The sequence below is a fragment of the Lycorma delicatula genome, chromosome 5, assembly GCF_047948215.1.
Source record: "Lycorma delicatula isolate Av1 chromosome 5, ASM4794821v1, whole genome shotgun sequence".
In the NCBI taxonomy this organism is placed as follows: domain Eukaryota; kingdom Metazoa; phylum Arthropoda; class Insecta; order Hemiptera; family Fulgoridae; genus Lycorma; species Lycorma delicatula.
Window position 1 is genome coordinate 38080384 of NC_134459.1, and position 24460 is coordinate 38104843.

Genomic DNA, 24460 nt, shown 5'->3' on the forward strand with positions numbered 1-24460 from the left:
GGTGTAGTCTAGAGGTAGGGACTCACAGAGGCAGCCCTGTTCATGAGAGGGCAGTTCGCTTAGGTGGACCGCCCTTGATGACTGACCAGGGACCCCTTGAGTTCATGGAAAGATAAAAGACCGAGTCCTGGCTGGATCCCACCCTTGGGGAGGGGATACAGTTAGAGACAATGGCAACATAGAAGAGAGTCCCAGCCGACCAGGTGAGCAACCTCCATAGGGCACGGCATAGCCGGGTCCTGCGAAGTCCCAGGAGGTTAGAGGCGTGGCAACCACTGAGGGTGCACAGTGTACAATGCTGGTCCATCTTCACTGGCAAGGGGGAAAAAAAACGTGGTACAGCTTAGTCGTACAACGAGCATGTGAATAATTTCTACACTATTTAACAATCCACAAAGTACAATACCTAGGAAATATCCTAGGTGCATGCTGTACATGCTAACGAACTGCGTCCTTATCATGTTAAGAAAACTAAACTCCTCCAGCTTGATGACCATGCCGGACAACTGCAGTTTTTTCAATGGGTTAACAATAATTACCACTTAATTCCGTTCAGACGAAGCTACATTTACCTGTTATGGCATAAACAACACAAGGAATTCATATCAGTGGTCTGAAGAAAACCCATTTGCTGTAGTTGAATCAAATTTCCAGCAACGATTTAAAGTGCATGTTTGGCGTGGCATGATCAACATTCAATAAATAGGCCCTTTCATACTAGAACAGTGTTTCTTGGGAAGAAATTATCTGGAATTTGCAAACAATGAATTTCTTACAGTGTTTGGTAATGTCTCATTGGCAAAACAAATTAAAATGTGCTATGAACTTGATGGAGAACGAACACATTTCATGAATGAAGTAAGACAATCCTTTAATGAAAGATTTACTGGTAAATAGATTGGGCCTATAGAGCCAGAAAATTGACCAACTAAATCACTGGACCTTACTTCCTTAGATTACTGATTATTGTGATAGATGAAATGCGAGGTGTACTAGCAAAAATTACACACGTAATGAAAACATCACTCGCATTTTCAATGCTGCTGTCCTCACATCAAGGAAAGATATCATTAGGTTGGTGACAGAAAATGTAAGGAAACAAACTAAAAAGCACATCAACATCAGTGATGGAATTTCTGAACATTTATTGTAAACTAACACAGTATAACCATAATGAGTATTTTTTTTTTAAGTAAATTAGAATTATTTAATTTTTCAGTCTAAATTTATTGTACAAAAAACAGCTGAAAAATTCAAAATATTTTTCTGTTTAGTTTTTAATAACGAAGTTTTTTTTGTTTTCATAGACTACTTCATCAATTTTTTCAGAATTAAATTTTCTATAAGTGATTGATAATAAAGTTTACTGATTCATAACCTTAAAAAATATATTTGACATAACCTTCAAAAAACGTTCCAAGATCATGTGTGTGACCACATATTCCAATGTAAAATTTTCATTGCTTGGGTCAAAAATAATTGGTCATTACTATTGAAAAAATCTATTAACATTGAAATAACGGTCAAGTTCAAGGTAAAATCTAAGATCACCATGAGGTGTGTCCTCTTCCAGTCCGTGTAACTTTTGTTTAGGTTATTTTTTGTTTGTATTGTGGAGAGTTTATGCATGTATTATATATATATATAATATAGAGAGAGAGAGAGAGTGAGAAAGGGGGGGAGAGAGAGTCCTAGGAGATGTTGGACAAACTTAAAGGACTGATTTAGGACACCAAAATTGACAAAAAAATTTGTGTCAACAAATGTTCTATCTTGCATAATTTTTCCTCTGTCCTCCATTTTGAGTTCAATAAAACTTTATATCTTAAAAACAGATTGAGATATGTTAATGAAATTTGGTATATATACTCGACAGCATCTATAAAACAAATAATATTGAAAATTTTACGTTTAAAAATTCCAAATTAGCAGTTATTTAAATGTTTTAATCATTATTATCTACATAAATATTAGTTTTATTGGATTTTTTATTAAATAAAATGATAAGTCTAATATTATAAACAAAAGGTCGAATTATTTGTTCATATCAGTTGATTAACAGCTTATATGACTGAAAATGTTAAAAGTTAATCACAAAAATTATAGTCTGATTATTTCATACTACTAGAAAAAACGTGATAGCCCACCGCAAAAATGCTACACGGTTTGTCTTTCATTACACATGATTTTTGTTAAATTCTTTTACCAGTTTTAACTAAATAATGTTCATTAATTTAGTGTACAAACAACAAAAAAGTTTTTACAACTCAAACTACAAAATAATTTTTTGAAAAATTGCAGTAGCAACAAAAAAATAATAAAAGAATTGTAATAAACTTGCCTTACTTTTTTTTAACATAAATAAAGGAAATTTTCCAAAAAAATAAAACAAGCAAATACAGATTGCTACTTTGTTGCATTTTGCCAAGAAGCGCTTCATTCAGTTAACTTATCTCAATTTTTTGATTTGAATAAATTAGGTGTTATTTTGTTCACAATAAAAGGATTAACATTTTTTTAATAAAACATAATTCAAAAGCTATAAAGCTAGCATTTACTGAACTATTTATAAATGATTATACAATTTAAATGAACGTTATTTTAGAATTTTCAAAGGTATTGTTCAAAAAAAGAAATATATTAAAAATGAAAGTGAAAACAGAAACAGAAAGGAAGGGAATGAAGGATTGATTAATACACAACACTCAGGGGCTGTTGTTCATCTCATTTCCATGTGCAGGTTTTATCACTTAAAAAAAAAAACTAAATTTACATGTATATAATTCCAACTAATAAAGTCCAAATAGAACATATGTATGAATTAACATTTAATTTTTTAAATAAAACTGTATTACCTTACTTTTATAAAAGTTGTTGGGTACATACCATGTAAAGTACATGTACCAAACTTCTTTGAAATATCTCAATCCATTCACAAGAAGATATAAGTTTTTATTTAAAAAAAAAAAAAAAAAAAAACTTTAATAGTGGGACAGAGGGAAAATAAATCACAATAGGGCATTTGTCCTTACGAATCTTTTTGTTTATTTTTATGTTCAGAAACAGTCTCTTAAATTTGGCTAATATCTCTTGAGATAGTCTAGATATTAATGACTTTTTAAAGTAGATGTAAAAGATAGTGTTGTTTAGCTGATAGCACTGCTATCTTGTATATTGATGTTGCTTATTTGTTGGAAACAAATTATGGATTTAGGATGATTAAAAAATAAATGGTTAGTAATTTTTTATGCATAAATGCTGCAAATAATACATCTTTCTACTTTCAAGATAAGTACCTAACTCAATATATAACTAATAAGTAACTAATTTTGTAGTACTGAATAATTCTAACTGTTCCTTGACCTTTTTTCATTTTTAGAGAGCTCCCTCTGTTGTTTTGTAAATCAAAATTAGTTGGCAAGCATGTACGCTTTCTGGGGTCTCATTCCAGTATCGGCTTCGGTTAGAGTCCCGCGTTTCACATAGGTGAAGTATTGAATAAGGTTAATAAAGAATCAAAATGTTTACTTCTGTATAGTTTTTCTTCAGTTTCTTTTAAGATAAATTTCAGTAACAAAATAAAATTACATAAGTCAACAGAAAAGAAACACTGGGAAAGAAAATAAGACCACAATCAATTTGTTTACAGTTATTATGAAACTTAAATTAAGCATCAAATTTATCGAAAAATATATAACATGACTAGAATAGTTTTAAAATAATCTTGCCTTAGTTTATTTGAATTTTTCATTCTCAAAGCATTTCCTGTTCCCCAACCCTAAAATTCATACTTTTCTTTGAAACAGACTGACTACATTCAAAGATATAAAAAGATCGTTGGTTTAAAGATTTTTACTTTTATTCAAACAGTAAAATCATGAAAATTAATGAATAAACGAATGGCTTCAGAAGTATTTTCTGCCTTCAAGGATGGTAAAATCCCTCTACTGTTCAGTATTCTTGAACTTACAACGTAGAAAAAATTTCTTCTTGATAATTAATTTTTTTTTTTTTTAATTAAAAACTAATTTATTTGTATTCATAGAAAAACATTTCATCTTTTCATTATTAAAATCGATAATAAACTCTTGCAAATGGATAAATATCTTTCTTAAATAAAACTTTCTTAAATCTATTTAAACCCACTAATATATAACGTAGAAAACTTTTATTAACAATGTTAGATATGGCAAAGGATGAAAAATCTTTTATTAAAATCAATCACGACAAAATTTACTTAAAGTAAGTAGGAGTTTAAAAGCTTTTTTTGTTTCAAATTTTTATTTACAGTTGGTTACATTTCTGCAGGCACCTTATATAGATTATATCATACATGTTCCTATTAAAAGTAGAATTTCCATTGAAATTTCTCAAATTAGCACAACATAGAACTTCTGAGGATAGAACGTACACAAGCTAGTTTTGAAGAACTGTACTATCATCAGTAGTATAGTAGAAAATAATAACAAGAATCATAACAATAACAGATTGATGAAACGCTTATAAAAAATATTAAACTGAAAAAGAAAAAAAATTAAACATGAAAGTTAAAACAGAAATAGGTAGGAAGGAATGAAGGATTGATTAATGCACATCACTCAGAGAGTGTTGTTCATCTCATTTGCATGTGCAGGTTTCATCATTTTAAAACAAAACCGAACTTATGTATATACTTCCAACTAATAAAGCCCAAATAGAATGTGTGTATATGAATTAGCATTTAATTTTAGAAGTAAAACTCTATTGCTCTTATTTATAGAAAAAAGTGTTATATTAAAAAGAAAGTACTATTTTTTTTGTTTGAAATCGAAAAATTTTAACATCTAATATGTTAACTAAAAATAGCTGTTGATATACATGATGATTTTTAATAACAAAAATTATACACAATTTTGGAAGAAACCAAAAACATATGATTTGATAAATAATTTGGTTTATTACATTTCTGACAGTTATTTAAATATTTAAAAATAATTTTTAAAAAAATCAATACTCAACCTTTAGAATCTTCTATTAATTATGATATTAATTGTTTTTCATCACAAAGCATACTTTCAGTGTTAGGAGATAAACTGATTTGAAAATAAGTAAGATCAAAATAGATGCAATGAAATCTGATAGAAATTATTTTAACAAGAAAAACATAGTGAACCAAAAGTTGAGAAATTTTGTTACCTGGTTATAAAATTATGATTGAGTATGAAAGTAAGAAAGATATAAAAAACAAACAGAATGAAATAAGAAAGCTTCTTTTCAGAAACATGTCTACTCGAGAGTGAAGGAGATTTTTAAATATTTTATGGCTTATAGGCAATTTATGGCATTGGAGAAATAAACATTATGAGAAACAGAAGTTAAAGAATTTTATTTTCAATGTGCAGCCAAAAAAAAATACTTAAAATTTGTAGAGTTGATAAGATTTTATATCAAACGAAGTAGTTTTAAAATGAATAAGAAAAAAAAAGTTTGTGGCCAGTTTTCTTTGGCCAATAGTTGACCAAAGAGATAAAAAATATGGTATGTTGATTAGGTAAAGAAATACAGATTAAAAGGTAAAAACTTTTATCGGGAGACAAAATTTTAGATTATTAGTTAAAAATTGTAAAAAAATCTTTCTTGTGTAAATCATAGCAAGGTTTAGGAGCCTACCTTCTAACAAACTTGGCTGTTTTTATATTATCAGATTCAGTTCAAAATTTGCCTGCTGCTGAACTCATTGTTAAATCAGTTCCGTCAGAAATTAATAAGACTTGCTTCTTTAGTATAAGTATTATATAAAGAAAAATGAAATTCAAGAAGTTTCTTATCTTCTTCTTATCGGAATCTTTTATCTACCTGTTCTATTTTTCTAAGTTTGAACCTAGAATACATACAAACCCAATTACCGCAAAATGAGTATACTCAGACTCATTTTACTTGTATGTGTGTGTGTATATGTGTTTGTGAAGATATATATATTTGTGCATGTGTGTGTGTGTGTGTGTGTGTGTGTGTGTGTGTGTGTGTGTGTGTGTGTGTGTGTGTGTGTGTGTGTGTGTGTGTGTGTGTGTGTGTGTGTGTGTGTGTGTGTGTGCGTGCGTGCGTGCGCGCATGTGCATATGAATATGTAATATTTATATATATGTATATATAAATAGAAAGAGAGAGAGAGAGTGAGAGAGAAAACCTCCACCAGATCCCTACCTTAATAAAAATAACCATAAATATAATTACAACAAATTATGTAATCACTACATACAGAATGTCCAGGGAAGTGTTGGCCAGACTCAAGGAACCAAATTTAAATAAACAATTAACTTCATCTGGACAAACACCCTACCTTTCCCTCTGTCCCCACATTTTGTGTTTTTTTAATAAAAATGTATATCTAAATGCAAGATTGAGATACTTTAATGAAATTTGTACGTATATCTAACAACATCTACAAAATAAATAATTTTGAAATTTTACATTTGAAGATTCCAAAAGGGTGGTCATTAAAATTTTTGAATCATTTATAGCTCTGTAAATATTAGTTTTAGCAAATTATGTTTTATTATACAAGATTTGAAGCCTTTTATAGTGAAAAATGACCTTTAATTCCTTCAGAGTGGTTGCTAAATAGCTGAGGTATAACTGAACATATTAAAGTTTGTCACAAAATTATGCAGTCTGACGATTTTATACTAGATTGCACAAAATCGTGAGAATGACCTGGCTATTAAACCTAGTAAATTTTTGGTTTATCAGTAGTTACAAATCTGATGCTTCACAGATTGTACCCCCGATAAGAAATGGAGTGGTGGTGACCACTCCATGTGGTCACCACCACATGTGGTGATCCAAACATATTGTGTGAAAGGTTGACTGATCGCTTTGTAGGAGTATACCAGGATTTTGATCTAAATGATGATCATCCAGTTAGGATACTGCATTGTTCAACGTTGCTGAACAACATTGTTCTCTCTGCCACTTATTACATCTGAATGTGTGCTTGAAGATGTTAAATGTAACAATGGGAGATCAGGAATTAGACTTGATAGGTTGCATGTGTTAGTCCTGAAGGGTATTAGTGATCTTATCATCCCTGTTCTTTCATCCATCTTTACATGGTAATATATCTTTACATGGGAAGGTGGTATCTTCCCAGCTATCTGAAGAAAGCATTAGTGCAAACCAGGGGTTCCATCCATTGACAATATTCACCCTATTTCTGTTCTTGGATCCATTCCAAAAGTTCTGGAGCGAATTATTTTTGATAACATTTACAGTCATATACAACATTAAATATTACTCCAGCACAACATGGTGTCATGTGAGGCCAGTTTACAATGACCAATCTTGCTTCTTTTCTATCTTCTATTGGTCTGGCTGTCCAGCAGAGATCGCAAGTTGATGTTTTTTCTTCAATCTTAAAAAACTTTTGACAAAATGCCTCACCATATCCTAATTAATAAACTACCGCACTTAGTTTTAGCGAAACTTATATAAGATGGATTTCTTTTTATCTAGGTGTTAGATCTCTGTGTGCATTTTGGTGGTGAGATTTTACAGCCTTGCCTGATCTAATTTTGGACCTTTATTCTTTGTGTTATGTATATTAGTAATATTTGTTCATAGTTTTATTGTGAAATTCAGTCATATGCCGACGATTTAAAAATTTATAAAGAGCTCAAGATAGGGTCAGATCAACAAATTTTACGAAACAGTATTAATGCATGAATGACTAGACAGAACTTGATCATATAGCACTAAATTTTAAGAAAACTAAAGTCATGTCCTTTACAAGGAAAGCTAATCCTGTATGTTATGATTATGTTATCTCCAGGGGAATAATAAGCAGAGTAATTGAAATTGTCCTTAGGATCTTGGTACTCTCCTTGACAGCAAGTCGCCACTAGCCAACCATTGAGAGTCTATAATTAGAAAAACTAGAATAAATTTGGGATTGATATAATGGATTGCAAGAGATTTTTGAAATCCTTACACATGTGTCTTACTGTTTAAGGAGTGGTAAGAAGCCATCTTAAGTATTCTACCTGCATTTGGAACCATAAGTGGCTTTTCACTTCGGAAATGATTGAAGGTATGCAGAATAGATTTCTATTATGGCTTCACTGAAAGTTCTGGGATCTTTCAAAGTTGATCTCTTCTCTTGAGAAGAGAGACATTCGACATTATGCTACTTCATGGATTTCTGCATCGTAGGCTTCCATGTTGTGTTGATCTCATCAAAATAGTTCCCAGCAGATCAACACAAATCCATCAATTACTCCACCCAAAATTGAATTCAGAATTGTCACCTTTTCAAAGATGTATGGAGGTTGTAAAGAAATGTGATGTTGATATTGATCTCTGGAGATATTATGATGATAAAAAATTTAAAAAGTACTTGCTTGAAATCTTCACTAGCAGCTTTTGTAGGAGAAGGAAAAAGAAAAAAGTTTTTATTTTTCTCTAGTTTGTTATTAAAAAGTACACACACATACATACATACACACACACACACACACACACACACACACACACACACACACACACACACACACACAGAGAGAGAGAGAGAGAGAGAGAGAGAGAGAGAGAGAGAGAGAGAGAGAGAGAGAGAGAGAGAGAGAGAGAGAGAGAGAGAGAGAGAGAGAGAGAGAGAGAGAGAGAGAGAGAGAGAGAGAGAGAGAGAGAGAGAGAGAGAGAGAGAGAGAGAGAGAGAGAGAGAGAACATACAAAAGCTCTTTGGCTGTTCTGTTGTGACTTCTTTTCCCCCTAAGTTTCATAACTACCTGGCTTCTGTCCCTCCTTGGAGGTTAGCGGTTCACTTGTAAGAATGGTATAGGTGAACCATTAAAAAAATTATTATTATTTACAGCATGTTGTAAGAATTTCAAGACAGAAAATATTTCTAATAATGACAGTCACAATAAACATAAAAAACAAAGAATTTCTTAAACCTCTTTTATTTTTTTGTTTTATTTGTAACATGACTATTTTTGTGTATTTTCAAACTTTTTATATATATAGTAAAGTTATAATGTATTTTTCAGAATATTAATTAATAACTAATAAGAAAGATATTTTTTTTCTGTTTAATTGAAACGTTTTCTGTTAAAGCAAAATAAAATACAAAAATTCAAATAGTTAATTTCACTAATAATTTATCTTTTTGTATTATTGGTTTCAGATATCAACACGAGAAGAAATTAGTGACTTATTATCTCTTGAAAATCATATTGATTTAATTATTCCTAGAGGATCAAGCGAATTAGTTCGTAGTATACAAACACACGCCCAACATATACCTGTTTTAGGACATGCTGAGGGTATTTGCCATGTGTACATTGATAATGAGGCAGACCTTAATAAAGCACTTAAAATAGGTCTGTAATGACATAATTATTTATTTTTATTTATTCACTTCAGGCATAATAACTAATATTATTTACCTTGTTGCAGTTCATAATAGTGGAGGGGGGGGGTAATTAGTGCTAGCATGATCTTTTTTATCTTAGTAGTTCTCAGTTTTCTATGGTTCATCAAGTCCAAAAACATAGAATTATGTATGAACACATTACAATAAATTATGTGGTTATGTTGAAGTTCAAGTATTCACATATATTTTGATTATATTTATTTACTGTTTAATCTACAATAAATCACATTTGGGATGGTATCTTATATATTCTTGATTCTATTTTTTTCATTAATTACTTAAAGAAGAAGAAAATATTCAGTAGTATTCTATATAAAAAAAGATTTTCATGAAAATTTTACTTATAATTATTTTTAACTTATAAAAATTAATATTTTAATAATAGTAGTAAATCTTTTTCTTTTTAATCGACAAAGAATACCTTATTCTTAACAACTTAAGCTCATTTTTTTAAAACTTTTCATTGTCTCATCTTTCATGGCTTGGAGGCATATATTTCTAATTATAATTTATTAGGTAGGAGCAATGTTCACTCATCCCTAAATATAGGAGTAATATAAATTTTTGTAACTTTTATTGTTCTAACTTGGCTTGAAAACTTTTATTATTTTTTCAAATGAAAGATATCAGAGTGGAAACAGTTTGTAACCTAAGTAAAGTCATAAGGATAAAAATAATTTTCAACTTTAGTTCTGGAAAAAAAAAAATTTTAAGCTCTATATAAATACTGGGAATTCACCACTGTTTCTAGTTCATGTTCTTCTTTTACTTTTAAATGAAATACTTTTAGTTATATTTACATTTATTAATGATAAAGGTGAAAGATTTCTCGGTACCAAGTCAATCCATATAGACTAACATTAATAACATTATATATTGTATGCTAAATATACTTTTATTAAGCTGTCTGTATGGTCCTAAAGACATTAATGGATAATAACCATGTATCCATTAATCCATGTATCATCCATGTATACATGATTATGTTTGTAGTATGCACAGTTGTATGGTATATGGTATTTATTTTACTATTTGCTAAAATGATTAAATTCTAATACTTGTATTAGCAGAAATTTTAATAAACTACTGAACATAGTAAAGGATTTCATATACAAAGTTGTGTGATTATCATAAGTTTAATTTAAAATAACCAGTATTTTTTTTAATGCTTCTCAATGACTGTATAACAATGATTGTGAAATATGTTATGAAAATTCAGAAGTTATCATTAAAATTATTCTACTTAATATGGATAAAAATGATTCAAAATGTTCTGAGGATAACATACTCGTATATGATATTAAATACATGTATATGAGGTATGTTTTTTAAGTAAGAAAGTATCGTTTTGGTAGATGTCCAATGTGTTTTGGAATAGACAGGGGCCGTTTCTTGTTGATTTTTTCCCTTGGGATGAAACAATAAATGCCAAGACATATTGTAAGACCTTGAATAAACTGTATCGCACAATCCAAAACAGAAGGTGTGGCATGCTCAGCACAGAAATTGTTTTACTTCACTACAATGCTCGACCACATGCAGCTCATCACACTCAAAATCTCATCATCATTTGGCTGGGAACAAATTGATCCCACTTCATAGTACTGACCTGCACCCAGTGACTACCACTTGTTCCTGCATTTAAAGTAGCATCTCTGCGGTCAGCACTATGATATGATTATATGTCAGGATGGCCGAGCGGTCTAAGGCGCCAGACTCAATGTCACCGCTATGACAACAATGACTACCTCAATACAACTGTTAAATAATGGTTATCTTCTCAGATGGCAGATTTCTATGAAGCTGGAATGCAGGAGCTGATCACACAATATGACATGTGCCTTAATGTAGGTGGAAATTATGTAGAATTGTAGATCCAGACTTTCAGGAGAATATAATTTTTTTTTTCAAAAAAAATTTGTTTATCTTTTACTTCAAAACTGTACTTACGTAAAAAACATGCCAAGTACATTGTATAATGAAACATTATATAACATTTCATAATACAAAACATTATAAAATAACTTGCTTCAATAACTGATAAATTATAAAATCAGATAAAATAAAGAAAGTAATTAATTTCCCTCACACATCCTTGTTAATAGTACCTATACCTATTAATAGTATTAAATTGCAGGTAAGAGTTGTATTATTAAAGATTATAATGATAAAGATACTATTAGAATTTAGTTCATTCAAATAATATCTAAACAAAGACAAAATTCTCTCTTTGCTTCTAAGTTCTTGAAGGAGATACTCTTCTTACATTCATTTCAAGATTACAACATCATGCCAAGTATATTTCACAATTAAGGGCTTAATGTAGATATACTTATAGGAATGTGATATTGCTCTTTGTGCTTAGCACACAAGTGAATGACAATGATAATATTAAAAGATCAGATATAAGATTACTGTAATTTGTTTTAAATTATACTGAATATTATAATACAAAATATTACAATATTTTTATGCACTTCTGTAATTTATTTTTAAACTCTAAGAACAAGTATATATAAAAAACAATTTTTATTTCTCTTATGGTACATTAATATTAAATAACAAATCAATTTATCTTCATCAACATTATTGAATGATTACAAAAATCTTTAAAAATAGATTTTATAAATAGATATCTCCTAACCTGAGTTGAAGGAGTATGTACATATAAGACATTTCTTTGCAATAGAAAGAGGTACTATATTTATTGTTTTACAGTACTTGTCTCAGTCTTTCTTGTGATGTCATGGTAAAGCAACTGAGATACAAGCAGCACCAGACATAGTTACTTTCTCTTAAAGTAAAAGTGATCACTGTGCGGTTGTTATGGTGAACAGAATGAAGAAATTTTTTTTTATTGGGTGAAAAACATTTTAATGTTATCATTGCCCGGAAAACAAAATATGAAATATAAATACAAAACCTAATAGAAAAACAAAAATTGAAACAAAATAAAAACTTCAAGTAGAAATTTAAAGATAAAATCAAAACAAACTAAAATATAAAAAACAAAGACAAAATAAAAAACTTAAACTAATATGTTAGACACAAAAACATACAACTATTCTAAAAAAAAAACTAAAAACACTATTAAAAAGTATGTAAAATATTAGCATTCTGGAGAAACAAAAACACCTGGTCCAAAACGTCTTTATTATTGCCCAGGATTTAACTAAAAATTCCTGGATAATTTAAATTTACAACATAAGGCCACATAACGTATGCATTCCACAAGAATGTGGCACACAATCAAGTGGCAGTTGCGTCGTATGCATACTGGTGCATTTACTACTGGCATCAGATACTCATGAGTAGCCATCGTATGTCCATTCCGTAATCGGCAGAGGATCACTTCCTCACAATGAATTTTCCTGTATGAGGAGTCTCATGGCAACACAGAATCTTTAATGTGCCGGAGTTTGTTATCTGCTGTAGCCGTCCAGTCATCTTGCCAGTTTGTGTGAAGAGTGAGTTTTACATAGTTAATAAAGTCAGATGTAGTAACACGGGTACTGAAACATGGTTGACTATATGCGTCTTTAGCAGCAGAATCTGCACGTTCATTACCCGAATCCCCAGATGGCTATGGATCCAGCAGAAACTCACTTGTGTGTTGCGATGGTTCAACTCAGCAATTGCATTGTAGATTTCAGTGACAATAGGATGTCTGGAATAAAAATCCTCTAAGGCTTGGAGAGCACTACATGAGTTGCTACAAATAAGGATATGATGATACTTGGGGTTAACGATACTCAAAGCCTTATTTATAGTATACAGTTCAGCAGTAAAGACATTCGTAACACCAGGTAGACTGAACATATAACTTTGGTCATTAACAATAAATGCCCACTAGTATCGTAGTGTTTCAATCCATCTGTGTATACTACTGCATCTGGTTTGTATTGGAGAGAATATGGTGAAACATTTGTTGAAAGAAAATAGTTGGTGTTGATTCGCTATTGTATATCGTGAGGTCAAACATAAAATTTATAAGGTTGATTCTCCACAGAGGATATGAACACAGACAAATTGGAAAAATAGAAAGTGTGTCAACAATGAAGGTGCTACTTGTAGGAATGAATATATATATATATATATATTTTTTTTTTTTTTTTTTTTCATTGGGCTTGGTGTATTAATGTGGAAGTGTACATTTGGCTCGATGGGATGGGATACTTGTTATTTTTGATAATGGAATTCCATATCTAAGAATACCAAATCATATACTAAGGACCATATTCAAAATAATCTATTTGTTAAATAATAAATGTGGAATAAATTCAAGAACAAAAGAAACATAGTGAGACATACATACTTGCTATGATGAACCATCAGAGTTAAAGAAAACACTTTCAAATTGATAAATAAAACTTTTAAAGGAGATGTTATTTTTGTATATTATTTTCATTTGATGTTGATTTAGATTAATTCATTACTCATTAAAATAATATTTCATATAATTGAACATTCTTATATACAGATTATTTTCTCGGTTATATTAATTAAACCATAATGGATATGAAATCCAGTACTGCAATTTATTTACTAAGTTATTTAAAGTTTATCTTTTAACAAAAATCTAGTTTTCTAAATCATCTATTTTTGTTGAGCATTTTTGCTGAATTCTCTTCCTACACAAGTTTCAGTGTAGAAGTACTGTTTAGTAAACTTGATGGGTAGAAAGAAAATTTATTTATAAACTTTGCATCAGCTCAGACAGTATCAATCCACTACAAATATTTGTGCTTAAAAAATATTACATTACTTGTTATTCTTGATAATGATATTCCATATCTAAGAAAACCAAAACAGATAGTAATGACCACATTCATTTACTACAGAAAAAGCAATAACATGTTATGAATTAAAACATTGTTAATGTTAATAATTATCATAAATGTAATGGTATATTATTATTTGCAGTTAGAGATTCAAAGTGTGACTACCCGGCCGCTTGTAATGCAATGGAAACTCTTCTCTTACATGAGGATCTTGTTCAAAATGGTTTCTTCCATAACATGTGTGATATGCTAAAGAAAGAAGGAGTAAGTATTCAAAAAGATACACATTTACATCGAATTTAAGTAATACAGATTGTATAAAAGTAACTTTTGACTATCAAATATAACAAAAAGTATCAGTATATTAATTATATATAAGAAAGTGTGTTAATATTAATGAGAACAATTCATTTTCTCCTTTTTTCATTTCTATATTCTGAAGTACAAGATCAGTAAACATCAGGTATTTAACCAGTTATCAGGTATTTGATCAGTAAATATCATTATTTATCATCCTAAGAAAATAATAATGATGATTATTTCCTAAGGATCACAAATTAAAAGTAAATTATGCTATGTCACTGTTACTCCTCACATAAAATGCTACTTTTTTTGTTATTAATCAATTTACTGGTTTGAAACTGTTCTTCACTTCTTTATATTATACAGTAATCTTTTGATGTGAAATATTTACTAAATCAACATTATGATTTATCTGCTAGATGTATTTCAGTCTTGTGTTAATTACACAACTTTCTGTTACCAAATTAGCAAAACTGTATGTCTTATTATTCATTAATTAAATAGAATTGAATTAATTAGATTTGGATTTCAAAATATTTAGGCCTGCTACCTAATTCATTTGTAAAGTTCCACCATAAACTTCTCTCCCCAAATTCATCCTCAAACTCCTCCATTTCTTTAGTTTTTTTTAGCACTCATCTAATTGCCAATTTTCTTAATAAAAACAGAATTTAAAAGCCTTTATTTTATCCATTTTGACATATTATTCAATTATATACTACAAGGGTTTCAAACCCTTTTGGGTGTTATTAACAACAACACTTCTGGCAACTCCCAGTGATGATGGACTTGTGCATTTAGCTTGAAAAAAATCATTTAAAAGAATTATTTCCATATACAACGGTAAGTCAATTATTATCCGCAATTTAGTTATATTTTCGTTTATGTTGGTAGTACTGTTGAGTTGCATAGATGACACAAGGGTGGTTTAATTGTTGTTGTGTTTTTGCAGGTTTTTATGCTGCTAAGTTAGTTCTATTATCACTGCCCTGTTAGTTCTATTATCATTAACCATGGCTGCTCCACTTTCTGTTTGCACCAAAGAAGAGCAACGTTCAATGATCAGTTTTTTGTGGTCGGAAGGTGTATCAGGGGTCTAAATTCATTGAAGACTTTTGGTACATGGAAAGTGTGTTGCTGCAACAGAATGTCTACAAATGGATTGAAAAATAAAAAAATGGTCGCACAAGTGTTACGCATGACAAAGGAGCCAGACGACCGTTTACCGCCACAAATGAGGAAAACATTCAGCATGCCTGTGACATGGTTTTCTTAGACAGACGAGTAACTATTGATGAAGTGGCACATCGTCTGCAAATTAGTCATGGTTCTGCCTACAAAATCATCCACAACAGACTTGGGTTTCATAATCTGTGCATGATGGGTCCCAAAACAAGTCACACAGTTATATAAACAAACACACTTGGACATCTGCCAAAAACATTTGGATCGCTATGGTAACGAACATCTTCTTAGGCAGAATCATCACTGGTGACTAAACATGTATCCATCATTACGAGCCAGAGAGTAAACGTTAGAGTATGGAATGAAAGCATCCAAATTAGCCCTACAAAAAAAAGGTCAAGATCCAACCATCCACAGGAAAACTGATGCTTATGGTTTTTTGGGACTCACAAGGCCCAGTACTGGAACATTATGAGGAAAGGCATGACAGTAAACAGTACGCATTACAGTGAGATGCTTACTACCAAGCTAAGGCCTGCAATTCAAAGCAAACTCCAAGGACTGCTGTCGAAAGGTGTTGTGTTGTTGCATGATAATGCCCGTCCACATACTGCTGCCCGAACTGCTGAAACGCTCTAGAAACTCAACTTTGAAGTACTGGCTCATCCTCTGTATAGTCCTGATCTTGCCGCTTCTGACTACCACTTGTTTGTTCCACTCAAAGAGATATTAAGGGACCAATGGTTTACCTCTAACGAAACAGTAAAGAAGCCGTGCATTCCTGGCTCGCAGCTCAACCAAAAACCTTCTTTTATGAGGGCATCAGGAAGCTAGTGCAACGATGGACCAAGTGCGTTGAAATGCAAGGAGACTATGTTGAAAAATGATGTACATGTAAGTTTCCTATTTGAATTGCAATAAAATTTATAACTCCATTGCGGATAATAATTGACTTACCCTCGTATAATAATTTGAAAGGGAATTATTTATAAACTGCTATTGTGTTTCTTCAGCTGTTTCTTTTTTAAATTTGATGGTACCCTTCTTTGTTTCTTTGATGGTCTCATAAATTTTGAATTTATCAGCATAAGGACTGTATTACTTTGATTATGTATTTACCTACCCCTACTGCTCTATTGTTGTTTTAAACTTTTGAGATTTGTTATATCTGATTATAAAATGATTTCTCTCTTTTCAAATCATCATCAATTTATTTATTTTATTCCAACTTCTAATCACATAATTTTTCTCCTTTGTAAATCCTTTTCCATTTTCTTACCACCTGTTAGCTTTCTTTTCTCTCTAACAGCACTACTTCATCAGTACTTCTGATACCAATACACTTTGTCTTTATTTCCACAAAAGATTCTCTTATTTTTTAGGCACAATTTAAATTTTCATTAATTATTTCTTTCTTTCCATTACTTCTTTCTTTCAATCAAACTCTTTATTCCTTATTCATTCTTTTTTAGATTTTTTTATGAAGATACTAGAGTTTCCTTACTACGTCACATATAACATTTTTATACTAATGTGTAATTGCTTGCCTGTTCTCTTTTTGAAAGTCATCCATTAATTTTTTACATCATCTTCCTTTTCAGTCATTTGTATTCCTTTTTCTATGGAAAGAAATCTTTACACCTTCTTTAATTTTCCTACATCTCATTTCTTTAATCCAAATTTTTCTTTGATTTTTTTAGATTTAAAAACTGCATTAATCACAAATAAAGTATGGTCACTATCTTATCTGTTCTTAAATAAAAGTGTATAAAATCTATTACACCTTCATATAAATTTTATATATATTTTGCTAAAAGTCTGTTATATAGAATTCCACTATTGTTCTAAACTAGAGCTTGAAACTATCTTGATAAAAACAATTCATTGACTAAGTTACTTGTAATAACATACTATTTGTTCAATATTATTACTATTTTTTCTCTGCCTAACGTAACCAGATTTCAGCTATCCCCATTGATATCTCAAATATCCCAACTTCCTTGACTTAATATGATATAGTGATGTAACAACTCATGTCTAGTATTCTTTACACTATAATCAGTCGGTCAAGTAGAAAATAGACTCTCCCCTCTATCTAGTACCAATGTCCTCTTTGAACCACTAGTGAGCAGACAGTGTCAAGGTACCATCTTCTTGTCTTTTAGATGAAAAATCATCCCTAAAGGTTAATGAGCTGTTATTATAGGCCAAGGAAATTTTATTATTTAACAAACCTGATCTCCGTTCCATCTTCCAAAATAAGAAAATATAACAAAATGAAGGAAGATGGTCAGAATCAAGAAAAATTAAGGACATTCAGTTGAAACCTATTGAAAAACAGTTCATCAGAATAAAGAAATATTAACAGTTGAGTAAAGACTTCATGAGTGAAATATAAAAAAAAAAATTATTGCATTGTAACAATATAAACAGAAAATAATTAAATATAAAATACAGCTAACTTATAAAAACTGTAAGCATTTTTAACTACTATAATTTTGACTGAGAAAGCTATTCTTATAATAAAAATACAGGATTAACCACTAAATACTGGATGAATATAATCTAAGCTATTAGAAAATTATTTAATTAACAGGAATTTAGTCAAGATTTGAAAATCAAAGACATAAGAATATAATATACAATTACTAAAAGATGGTAATTCTTTTATTATAATCTTAAAATTTTACTAATTTTCTTTTTAATTAATAACTCAAATCAACCAGTTCTTCTTATTTTAATTTTTTAGGTGACAGTTTATGCCGGTCCAACGCTTTCACAGAAATTGACATTTGGACCACCCCCAGCAAAATCTCTCAAGACAGAATATGGTAGTTTAGATTGTGCTATTGAAGTTGTAAGTAATTTGGAAGAAGCTGTAGATCATATTCAGAAATATGGAAGTGGCCACACTGAAGTTATTGTTACTGAAAATGGTTAGTGACTGAAAATTTTATGATTTTAGTATTATTTCATACTTTATTTTTGAAATCCTTTTATCAGTGACTTTTTAATAAAATAGTTACTTCTTTTTTGTAATACTGGTGGCCATTATGATGTAAGTGCTAATGTTTTTTTATTATTGCTTTATTATGTGTAATCCTGTCATTAAAAATATTATTGACATTTGTGAGTAAAAGAAATTGAAAAGGAGTTGATAAAACAACAAAAGCAAAAGCAGTTACCATGGTGGTATTCCAAGAATAACGTTATTAACAGCAATGTACAAGATCATATACAATCAGAGCATGCATTCAACATCAATGAAGTACATAACATCTAGCTATTTTAAACCTACAAAGTGTAGTAACTTCTCTGTTTACTTGAATTCTGGATCATTAGTCAAATCAGTAAGAAAGTTGAATGAGACAAAGGTTCTGAAAAACTGGAAAATACTTCATCATCTTTATATTAAAGTGTATATTAATAGTATAATGTCAAATTTTTCATTTTTTTTTTTTTTTACACATTAGATTTTGCAGATGTAAAGTCAAGTTATATCAAAACGTAGTCAAGAAGGTATACTTTTTTACTTCCTTGTACAAAGTAAAGGAAGTATTTTAATCACAAAAAATGTCAATGGAAAAATCCATTTTGACCATCCCTGAATCCATTTTGATTAGTTTCAGCATGACATCTGCACGTATGTATGTACATATGTATCTTGCATAACTCAAAAACAATTAGCTATAGAATGTTGAAATTTTGGATTGAGGACTATTGTAACATCTAGTTGTGCACCTCTCCTTTTGATTGCAATCAACTGGACCAAAAGTGTTCAAAAAAGCCAAAAATCAAAATAATTTTGATTTTGGACTTTTTCTTAACTGCAGTAATAAGCCTTCATTAAGAGCTTTTCTACAATGTATCTTAATTGGTACTTATTTTCATTGATTCCAGAGTTAAGCTAAATAAAATTGTAATTAATGAAATATTTGGATCTTACAAGGGGGAGGCATATTGGTTCAAATCCGACTTCATAAACATATATTTTTTTTAACTTTTTTATTTTTAATTTAAATATATAATAATAATTATTAACCTCTGGTTGTAAAAAATAATTTTAAATAAATAATAATTCACTAATACAAAAAAAAAGTGAAAATATCAAAAGTTATTAGTGAAATAGAATTTTATGTACTTTTCATTTTAATTCAAAAATTTTTACGGAGGTTAATAATTTATTAACCTCTGCAACACAAAATATACAAAATACAATAACAATTGAATGATTTATTTTTAAAATTCACTGATATGCTACAGCATTAATTTAAATAAATCTTCTTCATCCCTATGTCTGTGGCATCATCAGAATCCACAAATATAAGAATCCTTTAGTTTTCTGGTGTCCTTTTCTTTTTTGTTACAATGTTCGGAACACATCCATAAATTTTCAATATTTTGTGTGGGTACTCTGGTCTCAGGATCCATGAAATTCTCCAGATGTTTAAATAAATATTTGATTATTATCATTATTGAAGAGATAAACTACATAAACTCACATTACATTGATTCAACAAAATTAAACACTGTAGTTTTTTTTTTAAATAAAAAGTTCAAATAAAAGTGAAATACAGTTTATATATAAATACTGTACAGTACTGTATTATTGTACAATGGTTTTAAAAAAGCTGACAATATGTTGCAGGACTTTCCCGCCACACGGCTTTTTTCTGATGCACGGCTTACACACACATTCACACACAAAATTTAATTTAAAATACTTATCATTTTATTTAAACATAATATTTTTTGTTTATTTAATTCAATGATTCTAACTAAAGCGCATGGACATACTGTATTTCATTCGCACATGTGTGCCACTTTAAATATTATTCATTTATTTAATTCTATCACTCACATGTGACGTTATAACATGACAGATGACTACAGCAGCTGTATGTCAGTGCTACACTAGCACTCCTTGTGGTGAGGAGGGCTACTAATGACATACTATTCCCACCTAGCCACTAGTTTATTTAAAGCATTTTAGAGAATTTTTGAGGTGGGGTGCGATTTAAAAAAAATTTTTTTGGAAATATTATTTTTTAATTGTTAACAAATGTGCCTAAGAAAAATAATTCCTTAATTAGGCGAAATCTCAAGATACTGAGGGTGACTTTGCTTTACAGCCTCACCTCCTTGACCTCTTAAGTTGAAAATTTAATGGCATCATTGCCCCATGTATAGAAGACATCTGACCAAGTTTGGTCAAAATTGGTTGCACAGTTCTAAAAATAAGGTGATTTAGAGACCAACACCAAAAACCAAACGCGCGTGCGCACATACATACAAAGATCCTGAAAATTTCCATCCATTTTTTGGGTTCCTTGGGTGTCAAAATGTAAAGATCCGGTGAAAACCACATATCCTGAAATTGGATTGATTGTTTTCCCATCTATAGCTATAGCCCTGCTATAGCGCTCAGTGGGAAAGTAAAAACATTACATATTAAACTCTTTATCTTAGTTATGACCAATTAGCATAATACAGAAGTAGCTGTACATCAAAACAGATTTATTATTAACAGAAAATGTCTTAATTTTTTTTTTGTTTTAAAGTTGATATTCTAGACTTGCTGTTATGTCTCTCCACTTTTTCAACCATAAAATATCCATAGGCATTGAATTCAGGTGCTGTATTAACTACTGTAAACAAACACGTGGCATCTGTGTGAGAAACCTTGGTAATCAGGGCATCTTCATCACCTCTTGCACAACTGTAACAGTTATCTGATTGTCGTTCAGTTCTTCATTAGTGTTAGCCTCATTAATGTCACATTCAGCAATTCATTCTATTAGGTCGCCATATTCAGTATCAGGCTGTATAGCTTGTAGATTTTGGACCACTGCCTTTATGTCATCATCATCATCAGCTTCATTTTCAGTGGAAGTATTGTTTTCTGGCTTCAAACTTGGCCGCAGTTTTCCCATGATTTTTTAATGCAGTTTCAGTCATTTCCTCTCATGCTTCTGCAACTATGTAAATCACATCTTTAATGTTTAATTCTTTGATTGCTTGAAAAAGGTCATAGCCCTCCTCTGTTTTTTTCAAGAATGGATCCTATATGTTTTCTACCTACCTTTTTTTTAGCCATGCAATCACACCCTGATCCATGGGTTTATGAGAGGTGATACGAGCTGGCAGAAATATTGCTTTAATTTCTCCTTTTTCTAATTTTCATTTGGTGACTTGTTCCATTATCCAAAAGAAGAGGAGTTTTTAGTAGAAGTTTTTTTGATTTTAAATTCTTTTCAACTAAAGGTAAAAATTCATTGTAAAACTAGTTCTTAAAAAGATTGAAATCCATTCAGGCATAATCCTGGTTACAATAATAAACAGGTAGTGAAGATAAGTTTAGTTTCTTAAATACTGTACGCCTTTTCAACTTAACAAATAACGGCAGTTTATGACTTCCGCTGGTGTTGCTACATAAAGCAGTTGTAATTCTATTCTTTGCCAACTTGGTACCAGTAACATTTTCAAATTTTGACACAAGAATACTTTTCAGGAGTACTTTGTCCTAATTACTTTGTAATTTAACTCTATCTCATCAATATTGTGCAGATAGTCAGGTTTCAGATTGTTATTTTCAACTAGCTTTTTAAATTTTACCACAAATTCATTTGCAGTGGCATCATTCACAGACAATTTTTCCCCAACAATGGCAACTTGTCAAATTCGATGGTGCTTATTCCACCTGTGAATCCACCCCTCATGCTGTGAATATTTCATATCCCCTCCAGTTTCTTGAACAGAAATATTGTTTTTTTTTAATAATGGGTCCACGTAAAGGAATTCCTTTCCAGCACTCTTGGCAGAACCAAAACCATAATGCACTTTGTAAGAGTTCTGATTTTGGTTTGTTTTAACACATTTTTCATGCATTTTTTGTTTTTTTAACTCATCTTCTTCTTCAACAGTCAGTGTATGTGCTTTCAAGACCTTTGTTTTTTCCTCCAATCTTTAAATGTGTAAGGCCAACTCCCAATTCTAAAATGTTTTTGTACAGACTCACTCTTATCAGGTCATTCAAGCACTTGAAGCTTCTTTCTTCTTTCTAATGAGCACACAATGAATTTTTGTTATAACCTATTAACCTAATGTACATCTCTATTAGATTCAATGATCAACCAATACTTGTTTCCTTAATGGGAATGCTGGAATACAGAACAGTCATATCAAAAGATATAAAATCATCATTGAACTGCAAAACTTTGTCTTTTGAATTATTAATTAGATCAAAGTATTTGTTATATTACAATTGAAATAGATTGTGGTTGGTGTAATTTGTTATTCTTTTAATAATTATTTGCTAAATAACAAGTTAGAGCATTTATTCCAGAAATGTTAAGCGAACTTGGTTTACCTGGTTTATGTCTTTTTGGGAGGCAATATAATTTCCCCATGACCAGATCATAATGATTGCCTGCACTTTTCTTCAGAATCAACAGATTATTGCAACTGCTTGTAACCTGTTTATGTTAAAATATCAAACCAGGAAGAGGATCTTTAATAATTTTAAGTTACTATCTTATCTCAATAATTTTGAGAACCCTGGTATTAAAAACAGTTTTATATAAAATAATAACAGCATTACTTTTATCTGTCATTTGATTATAAACCTATAAAACATATATTTGGTAGCATCTAAAAGTTTCTTCTACACTTAAAAAATATTGCAATATTTGAATAAAATTTTAATGAAATTACAGGACAAATAATTACCCTAAAAATGAAGTTTTACTAACCCCCTTTGTTTGGCAATTTTAAAGTAATTTTTTTTTAAATCTGCAAAAACCATGCCTTTTTTCTTTGTACTGTAGCAATGATTAAAATTAAAATCAGGGGAAAATGTTATTTTATTATCTTACACAAAAATAATTACTAGTTCTCACAATATTTCAATTTTATGAAACTTTTTCTAGAAATATGATAGCTCAATCACAATTATTCCCTTTATTGTAAACATTATAGTTTAACTATTTTTATCTATGAATTCTAATTTAAAAACCAATTAAATATGATATCAATTAATGAAATATCAAAGAAAAAATTATTTATTGGAAATGACAATTAAATCTCTTGTAATTTAATTTATAATCAATTTCATGCACTAAAGGATGTAAGAAAAGTAACTAATACTTATTTTATGCTAATGATGTCATGTAGTGACAGAGAAGTCACAAGTTCTAGTTTTTCCACTTGTTATTTTCTCTAAACTTGATTTGATCTAGTACCAGTTTTATATTTCAATCACAGACCAGAGATTTTAAAATTCATATATAAAAAGACTAGTTTTTCTGTTTTTTTTATTTTTTTTATTGAGTATATTTTTCTTTTTATTCTCTAGTATCTTTTCATTTTAAAACCTGGAAAGTACAAATAGAGTTAAAAATCAAGTTAGCTTCTTCAGTAGTCTACAAACTTTGCATTTGTGTAGAGTATAATTTAAATATTTCAATTAAATAGTCATATGTTATTGAATTTTAAATATACTCATACCAGGGGCTGTAAAAAAATAGAAAATTAAAAAAAAGAAAAAAAAAAATATATATATATATATATACTCATTAAAAATATAAAATATTAAAATGAAATATTATTAAAAACAAACTAAATTAAAATTTACTTTTTTAAAACTACAAATCATCAATACTTTGTATTTATCTCAAGAATTATTTTTAAAAATGCATTATCTGATTTTTAATATTAATTCATTTTTTTATAAAAAAAAAACATAAAAAAATAACTCGCTTTCTAAATAAATTAAAACATGTATCCA

General features: G+C 29.9%; 1 protein-coding gene across 2 annotated transcripts in view; it reads left to right on the top strand.

The window, feature by feature from the left end:
* P5CS (Delta[1]-pyrroline-5-carboxylate synthase) overlaps nucleotides 1–24460 on the top strand; it is a 264054-nt gene that overhangs the window by 218970 nt on the left and 20624 nt on the right. For both annotated transcript variants that reach the window (XM_075365901.1, XM_075365902.1), the window contains 3 exons: nucleotides 9158–9353; nucleotides 14330–14451; nucleotides 18425–18611. In XM_075365901.1, coding sequence (XP_075222016.1) covers nucleotides 9158–9353; nucleotides 14330–14451; nucleotides 18425–18611 — 505 coding nt within the window. The remainder of the gene's footprint in view (nucleotides 1–9157; nucleotides 9354–14329; nucleotides 14452–18424; nucleotides 18612–24460) is intronic.